Source organism: Malus sylvestris, chromosome 12, assembly GCF_916048215.2.
Source record: "Malus sylvestris chromosome 12, drMalSylv7.2, whole genome shotgun sequence".
Lineage (NCBI taxonomy): Eukaryota > Viridiplantae > Streptophyta > Magnoliopsida > Rosales > Rosaceae > Malus > Malus sylvestris.
The window spans coordinates 18,841,011-18,849,781 of NC_062271.1; the positions used below are offsets into that span (position 1 = coordinate 18,841,011).

Below are 8,771 nucleotides of genomic sequence, written 5' to 3' on the forward strand. Positions count from 1 at the left end.
AATTCTTCCCATCGATTAATTTGGATTTTTTAAAAGATTCGGATTTTTCCCATCGATTAATCCGGATTTTTTTCAAATTCTTCCCATCGTTGGATCAAATTTCAAATATTCGGATTGGTTAATTGGAAGATTTGATGAAAGGGATGCGGAGATGATCCATTTCCCTGTCAAGCGATGTTACCGTGAGGGACGGACCAGGATCCTCTCCTGAGCAGATGGAGAGGATCCTCCTGATCAGGATCCAACGGCTACAAACAGGAGGCTCCTCTAAAAATTATAATAATTATAATCGTTGGATAAAAAATGAACGGTCCGATGGGCTTGGTCAGAGGATCCTCTCCATCTGCTCAGGAGAGGATCCTGATCCGTGAGGGACCAATCAATGAAAATGAAGTGTCGGAGGGTAGAGAATCTGGTCCATACACACGCCAAGATTAAAATCCATTTCTTAAATCCGTGGGCCCACATTGGCCAACCCGAGAAAAAAGGGACCCACACTAGCCGAACCCAGCTGGTCTTCCTCCTATCATATTCTTCTTCCCCATCCTTCAAATTTTCCTTGTCAAGATCTGATTTTTTTGCTTTTCTTTGCCCTTTACAAAGGGAAAGACAGAAGGGCAGGTGGAGGGCCTAGTGGCTGTTGCTCGTACCCTTCAAGCTCTTGCATTACTTTCGGTTTGGTTGGTGGGAAAATAGTGAGAGGGGAGAAAGAGGAGGGCCAATCTCTTTGAAGTTATCATTTGAGATCTGCCACTTTTGTTTACAGGGTAATGCTCTGATTTGGTCGTTAATTTGGAACAACACCCCATTGTATCTTTTTGTTATTTTGAATTCACTATGTGGTGTTGTTGAATGTTGCTTTTTCATTGTGATTTGTGTAGTGTTGGCATTTGGGTTTCTAATTTTGGATAAAGAAGCAATTTTTAACATCTGGGTGGTGTGCAAATTTGATTTGGAAGATAACCCAGTTACTAGTTGGACTTGATAATTGTGGTGAATTTTCTTTTTGGGTAAAAATAGGCAATTTTGGCATCTGGGTGTTCTTTTTTCTTTTGAAGCTACCCGGTTGCTAGTTGAACTGGATGATGGTAAAAAAATTTCGTCTATGATTGCTTAAATTTACTGGCATTTGGCAGAAAACTTGTAAGCTGCCATGGAAAGTTAATTATCTAGCTGATTTGTCTTTCCTTTTTTTGTTTCCCTATATTTCGTTCGATAATTTTTTCGGTCATTAAAATGCTGATTTGAAGGATGTGTCTTGTACATTTTATAATATGTAAAATTAGATGCAGTCATAATTCTATGCAGTGGAAATTTGGAAGTGAGGTTTGACTTGCTTCTCACAGGGATTAGTTCGAGGAATGTTAAGGAGATGGGGAAGAAAGGTTGGTTTTCTTCAGTAAAGAAAGCTCTGAGCCCTGATTCCAAGGAGAAGAAAGAACAGGTTTGATGATATTCGAATTCCTCTTAACATTGTATTTTATTGTATATTCCATTACCAGTCTCTGATGTTTTTTGTAACTTTATTTTTTTTTTCCAGAGATCAGATAAATCGAAGAAGAAATGGTTTGGGAAGCAAAAGTACCCGGAATTCGAGTCTACCTCTTATCAACCATCCACTATATTGCCACCTCTTCCGCCACGAGAAGAGGTGAAATTAACCAATGCGGAGAATGAGCAGAATAATGATGCTTACTCTGTTCCAGTCGCCACCACAGTGTCCACCACTGCAGTGGCTGAGCCTGTGGTTTCTCTGGCTCCTCCGACTCAAGCGGCTGTGGAGGTCGTCAGACTCCCTACAATTACTCAGTATGCTGGGAAATCAAGGGAGGAAGTGGCAGCTATCAAAATTCAAACCGCATTTCGAGGATACCTGGTATTGCTTATAGAACTTTATGTTTTGGTCTTTGACATCTTTGATGCCAGTGTTCATAAGTTTACAAATGGATGCTAAAATTTAACCTGATCAGGCAAGAAGGGCATTGAGGGCTTTAAGAGGGCTGGTTAGGCTGAAATCATTGATAGAGGGGCCTGTTGTGAAACGGCAAGCCACAAATACCCTCCGATGCATGCAGACTCTATCTCGTGTGCAATCTCAGATACGTTCCAGGAGGATTAGGATGTTAGAAGAGAATCAGGCTCTGCAAAGGCAACTCCTACTAAAACATGCAAAAGAGCTTGAAACTTTGCGGGTCTGTTTTATCACTCTTAGTTTGTTATAATCTTTACTACTAAATACAGTGTGCTACAAAGTCTAACCCGTTTTCCTTTGGATTTTTCAATTCATTTCCCTAGTATTTGTAAATCCTACGAGCTGTTTGGGAGACAAGTCCTATTGGCTAGATTTTTATTTGAACTCAATTTCCAAACCTTTCTTTTGTGAATAAACTAAACACTATGGGTTCAAAGTTTTTTCTCGAGCTGGTGCGAGAAATGCAAGTTAGAATTATTACGTTGTTGACTCATCCAAGTCAAATGGGACAGTTACAAAGGTTGAAATCAAAGCAAAGATTCCCAAACAGCTCTATATTTGGAGTTTTATTGAGATAACTTTTCATCTCGATGAATCTCAGTGGTTAACGCATTTTGAAAATTGATACAGCTCGGGGATGAATGGGATGATAGCATACAGTCGAAGGAGCAAGTTGAAGCTAACCTATTAAGCAAACACGAGGCAACGATGAGAAGGGAAAGAGCACTTGCTTATGCATTTTCTCATCAGGTATCCTAAATCTATTCTTTTACATAATATAAATGAATTGAAAATATGAGGGAGGAGTAGCCTATGTATTCAACTAATTTTGTTACTATGCTATTTGAATTGTTATGAGCCTTGCTATCCTTTAGGTTTTTTCATCCAAGCCTGAAACTTAGTACTGCACATATCATTCTAAACAATTCCCCGATATTCAGGAGGAGTTACTCTAGCTTCTGTGGCTTGCTTGTTTCTTTTCATTATTGTTAACTAGGTTGTCAATTTCACTTTATCACATGGTTTCTAGACTTGGAGTTAAAGGGTGTAAGCTTGGTCACCAGTGATATGGTGCATGTAAGATTAGGTGACATAGAGGGTTTATAAATGCAGTTACCCGAGCTACGTTAAGGTCTGTAAAATCAATGGTTAGGTTTTGGTTTGAAAAAAAAAATAACTTGGTTTCCCTTTGCATGGTTTCCTTATCTGCAGGTGGTTTTGATTGGTCGTGTCCTGTTTGTGTGTATGATATAAAACATGTAATAAATACGTGTAGCGAATATAAAGTACATGCTCTGTGTTTTCCTGAATCTTAAATGGGCCTCATTCTTGGTCTAACCTCTTGATCACTCTACAGAAAAACGGGAAGAATACTACGAAATCTGTAAACCCTATGTTCATGGATCCAAGCAATCCCACCTGGGGTTGGAGCTGGTTGGAAAGGTGGATGGCTGCCCGGCCTTGGGAGAGTCGTGGCATGACGGATAAAGACATGCAAGACGACCATGCATCTGTAAAGAGTGCAAGTCGCGGCATGTCTGCTGGAGAAATTAATAAGTCCTATGCTCGCTACCTCCTGAATTCTGACAAGCAATCCCCAACAGCCAGTGAAAAGCCAAGCCATCCTGGATTCCGGTCCCCTTCAACTCCTTCCAGGCCAGCTTCAAAAGTAGCTCGAAAGTTAAAGCCAGCAGCAAGCCCAAGGGGCAGTAGGGTGCTGGATGATGACACGAAAAGCATGGTGAGTGTCCAATCAACTCAGTTTAGGAGGCACAGCATTGCTGGCTCCTCAGTGAGGGATGACGAAAGCCTAGATAGTTCTCCAGCAGTTCCGAGTTACATGGTACCAACTAAATCTGCAAGAGCTAAGTCCAGGCTGCAGAGCCCAGCAGAGAAGAATGGGATCACTGAGAAGGACTCGCCGCCTGAGTCAGCTAAGAAACGGCTGTCTTTCCCAGCCTCCCCCGCTCGACCAAGGCGGCATTCTGGTCCACCAAGGGTTGACAGCAGTATAATTACAGAAAATAAAACGACCGATATTGGAGTCGAAAGCTAATTACTCCCAGCACAGAGAAGAAGAGTGGAAGAAAAAGCTGTTTCATGGACTAAAAGGGAAAGAAAGAAATAAAGGTTTATTGCATCTGTGAATTGTTTAATTTCTTTAATTTGTTATGCCTGAAAAGTTGGTGGTGTGGGGTAAAATTGAGTCCCAGGAGTTTGCTTGTGATGCAAGCAATGGGGCAATTTGTTGTTATTCATTCATATTTGTTTACTTGTATCTGATATAATTACATCTCTTATCCGGGTCCTTGCCATTGTCAGAACCCATTTCTTAGAAGACTGATATTGTTGTGTTGAATTTCTTGTTTCCTCGAATTGGTGATTAAAATTATAATTTATATATTATGTATTTAATTTATGGATTATTGTTAGACTTGTTCATGCCACTAATAAGTGACAACTGGGTGTGATGTGTTTGATCATATGTTTATGCTGATGGTTAGAGCTGGAAAAGAAAATTGACACGTCCCAACCCAAATATCCAAATGACATCTGAATGACACGTGCATATGACAATAAAATTGGGAGTGAAGAAATTGAAAAACTCTCAGATAGTAGTTAGGAACGGGAATCGGATCACCAGGCCCTAGTTGAATAGTTTCCTAATTTTTGGACAAATTTTAAAAGAAAGACTCGCCTTTTTTTTTTTTTTTCGTATATGTTAGGTAGCCTAAGGAGTGATACATGGTGAATTGAAAAAGAAAAGCATGTGTGCTTCCTGAAAAAGCTTTTTGAAGCAGCGTCTAATATGTGTTTCACCAAAAACGCTTCTATGAAACATAAACATTTCTAAAGTTTTCCAAGCAATCTCATGCATGCCTTATATAACCGTTCAATATTCGACAATTAATAGCATTATTAGAGATTCAAAATAACAAAATGATTTTGTAGCCCAAGTTATTATTTATAACCTTCGCATTTATATTAATAATAATAAAAACCTTCATGTTTATAAAATAAAAATGAGTTATTTTTACTTTATTACCCTCAAATATAGTGAAAATTTGCACTTCGTTGCCCTTAGTTTTTTTCGTCTCAGTAACTTTGATTTTTACGATGGTTTTATACATATGTTAGGTGTTCTGTCAAATTTTTCGCTAAGTGGTAACATGACATAACTTTGGCCCATCATATTTGCTAAGAAGTATCACCCAATGGCTTGGATTTACAAGATAATTTCACATTCATGTGGAAACTGTGGTGGCCAAAGTTATGCCACGTCATCACTTAACGACAAACATAATTAAAAACCTAACGAAAGTATGAAAGTGTCATAAAAATCAAACTTTAAGTAAGAAATTGAGACGAAATTTTTTTTAAGATAGCTAAATACTAATTTTATGATTCTTGAGGATACGAAAATAAAAATCACCCAATCAAAATATTAAAATACAAAAAAAAACACAAAAACAAAAACAAAACAAAAGTCCTTTCCTTTTGTTTTTTTGGGAAAACCGAAAGTCCTTTCCTTTTACGGCAAGTATTTTCCTTTGGCTTCTTCTACAAGTGCTCGGTTTGTGGTTGTCGGCGGCCTTCTCGTTTTGTAATTAGATATTTACGTTTATTTAACCGCCAAACAAACACGAAAACTTATATTTTTTATTTTTTATTTTTTTGCGAAGAAATACCTTCCGAAAGGAAAAGACCATAAACCCTAGCGCTGGGCTGAGCCCTAACGGAACTGTTTCCCCGACCTCGAAAGAGCTACACAAATGGTGAGTCGTCTTCCCAATATCCTCAATCTTTCTGTGTATATATTTGTTTCGATATGCGAAACTAAATTTCTTCATATCCGAAAGGGAAGTAATTTGTGGATTGGGATTATCTGGGTGATTCCAAACAAGGGTTTAGCGTCTATTCTAGATGTAATTAGGGCTCAATTAGCTAAACACACCTTCGGATTCAGATGAAAAAGCTTGGGAGCTGAAAAATTTCGAATCTTTTGTCTACATTTGAAAAATAAGTTGATTTTTTCAGATTATTTGCTTTTTTATTGCCTAATGAGCGAGAAGTTTAAAGAATTTTAATCTTTATGGATCGTTGGTGTTGATCATTGAACACTGTCTCTTGTTTTTATTTTTCGTTTTGATTCGTTAGAATTTAGGTGTGGTACTGTCCATATTTGAGTTGGGAATTTTATGCTTTGTGTAACTCGGAATATAACAACAGAAGATTGTATACAGTTGAGCCTTTATGTTTGATTTCACAGCTATGTACTCTGTTTTTCGAGGATGAGTTAACTGCCCCTAGTTGCAAAATAGTTTTTTTTTTCTTTTTTTTTTTTTTTTGGCTTGTGACATTGCTGCACTAGCTACCGGTGAAGCTTATGTATAAGATTTGCAACAGGTCACGCCGTTGGTAGGAGGAATTGCTGTAGCTGCTGCTGCATATGCTGGTAGGTATAGCATTCAGGCTTGGCAAGCGTTCAAAGCAAGACCACCTACAGCTAGACTGCGGAAATTCTATGAGGGTGGTTTTCAATCTACCATGACCAAAAGGGAAGCTGCTCTCATACTCGGAGTGAGGTACCACCAACTGGCCCCTTCTTGAAATATATATGAATCTATGTTGTATTTGAGTCATGGAAACTATATTGCGACAGGTTAATGTACATTATGGCGATGATTGCATAAAAATTTCTTTGAAATGTACCTGTTGCTAATGTTTCCTCAAATATGAGTCTATTATTCGGGTGTGGAGTTTTTCAAGCAATTGCAGCTTTACTGCCTTACATATATAGAATGGAATAAATGGATGAGGCTAGGTCTATTTGGTAGTTGGACTGGTTAATCCTTAAGCATGTCCGAAGGAGCTTATTGCTTACTTTAGAACCCACTATGTAATTAGCAGTTCCTCCCTTAGTTGTAGTTGTGGAAGCCTGGTCTTTTTATTTCGTATTGTACCTATTGGTATTCCTTGCTTCTTTCAGAACCTTGGCCCTGGCTTCTTTACATTGTTTGAATTGCTCCTGTTTACCAAACAATTGGGTAGCAAAGGACAGAGGCTCATCAATTTCTGCACCGGTTCCGGAAGAGCAAAGAAAAAGGGGCCCAAGAATTGCGGTAGTCTTTGGGAACTTGCAAAGAAAGAGGCTCAGGAAGAGGAACTTCTGACCCAGATCAAGAAGGGAACTCTATCCTTAAGCCTAGTCTTTCACCATTCAAAGTACTACCTCTGCCTTCCCTTTCTATAACATGCCCGGGGTGCCCTCCTTACCAATCTAATCAAAGCCCTACAGTAATGTTTCGTCTGTTATTTAGAATTACAAAATTAACCTTAGATCAGCAGCAAATATGTGCCAGCAGGCTGTGGTTCATTCCTTTCACCCTTCTTTGCAGCCAAAGTCGGGTTATTTAGAATTGCGAAATTTGTTACTTTTTTCTTTTCTTTAGGCATATATGTGTCAAAATGTTCATCCTGTCACTGATCTTTTAACCGTAGCGGTGGTTTTAACCCTATATATACCTGAGCCTTGAGGTTAGCTGAGTAGCATCCAATATTTTAGGTTCTGCTCAATTATAATTTTGGAGAGCTTGTGGGTGCCTAGCACAAAATTGGTTATCTGTTCTAGGTCCTTTGATTTTCACAAGAGATTTCTTCATTGGCGTAAACGACAGGAAGCTCAACTAGTGCTGGCATGTTTCCTATTATCGGTCTTCAGTAGCTTAAGCTGTGTTATTATTGAGTTATACAGTGAATTTTCCAAATCTTGATATTGTGTTCAGAAGTTCATTCTTTCGTCAAAATTTCAAACTTGAGTATCTTTACGCCTGACATGATCTCAACCCATGCACACTTGGTCCTGCTCAATTAGAGCAAGTCTTGAGCTGTAAGACCGAGAAAAAGTGCAAGCTGTGGGATACTGTTTTATTGTCCTTTTGCATGTATCCTCTATACGTGTTGTTCATGTATATATATTTTGTATTTTTCTCAGGGAGACTACTCCTAAAGACAAAATCCGGGAAGCACATCGGAGGGTGATGGTTGCTAACCATCCGGATGCAGGGGGTAGTCATTACCTTGCATCCAAAATTAACGAAGCTAAAGAAATGATGCTTGGAAGAACCAAGGGCACCGGCTCTGCATTTTGATTGTATTAACTTGTCCTTTCCGTTGCACCAATGCCATTCTTGCGAAGGTTTCACATAGCGAGTTTTACGAGTGTCGTCTTTGTTTCGGATCAATAATTTTCGGCGTATATGAACGATTCTGTAGCAGTGAAATTATAATTTGAGGATCCTGTAGTTGGTTCTAATTGGAATTCTTGTGCGTTTAATTTCGTGAAAATTCTGTAGTAGTGAAGTCATGTTTCTGGGATCTTTGCTAGTTTTCTTTGCTCCTCAAAACTCAGGAACTCCTCAATACGACACGTATTTTTTTGCTGTGACACCCTCTGTCAATTTAATTTTCTTTCCTAAACAATCTATTTAATACATAAAATAAGATGTGGAAAAGACTAAAAACCCTCGTCTTCACTAAAGGCCAAACAACCATAATGTTGGGATAGGGATACTTTCTACTCTTTAACTATTTTTTTTTTGTAATTTTGGGATACTTTCTTATCTTCTGGATCCGTCAATGCATATAAATCTCATATCTACTAGAGAGATGGTGTAAGTGATAATATAAATATGTGTGTTACTCTTTGATTTATAATCATTTTCCTTGTGTGTAGAATGAAAAATTGGGCATACAAATCATTTCCTGTTGATTACACACCTAGGAGTCAATTTTAAAG

At 38.4% G+C, this 8,771-nt stretch overlaps 2 protein-coding genes across 2 annotated transcripts; both read left to right on the plus strand.

The window, feature by feature from the left end:
* Positions 1-548: 548 nt before the first annotated feature.
* LOC126593777 (protein IQ-DOMAIN 2-like) lies at positions 549-4,391 on the plus strand. The gene is made up of 6 exons (XM_050259889.1): positions 549-767; positions 1,347-1,444; positions 1,541-1,876; positions 1,971-2,192; positions 2,603-2,722; positions 3,330-4,391. The coding sequence occupies exons 2-6, from the start codon at positions 1,373-1,375 to the stop codon at positions 4,026-4,028; spliced, it is 1,449 nt and encodes a 482-aa protein (XP_050115846.1). The 5' UTR covers positions 549-767; positions 1,347-1,372; the 3' UTR covers positions 4,029-4,391.
* Positions 4,392-5,585: 1,194 nt separating this feature from the next.
* Positions 5,586-8,350, plus strand: LOC126593266 (mitochondrial import inner membrane translocase subunit TIM14-1-like). The gene is made up of 3 exons (XM_050259280.1): positions 5,586-5,748; positions 6,380-6,558; positions 7,968-8,350. Exons 1-3 carry the CDS (start codon positions 5,746-5,748, stop codon positions 8,122-8,124), a joined length of 339 nt encoding a protein of 112 aa, XP_050115237.1. The 5' UTR covers positions 5,586-5,745; the 3' UTR covers positions 8,125-8,350.
* The last annotated feature ends 421 nt before the right edge of the window (positions 8,351-8,771 follow it).

Excerpts from the sequence above, each read along its gene's own strand:
- LOC126593777 (XM_050259889.1), top strand. The coding sequence starts at position 1,373 with ATGGGGAAGAAAGGTTGGTTTTCTTCAGTAAAGAAAGCTCTGAGCCCT. Across the intron at positions 2,193-2,602 it reads AAGAGCTTGAAACTTTGCGG|CTCGGGGATGAATGGGATGA; the intron begins GTCTGTTTTATC and ends AAATTGATACAG. Across the intron at positions 2,723-3,329 it reads CTTATGCATTTTCTCATCAG|AAAAACGGGAAGAATACTAC; the intron begins GTATCCTAAATC and ends ATCACTCTACAG.
- LOC126593266 (XM_050259280.1), top strand. Across the intron at positions 6,559-7,967 it reads GCTCTCATACTCGGAGTGAG|GGAGACTACTCCTAAAGACA; the intron begins GTACCACCAACT and ends TATTTTTCTCAG.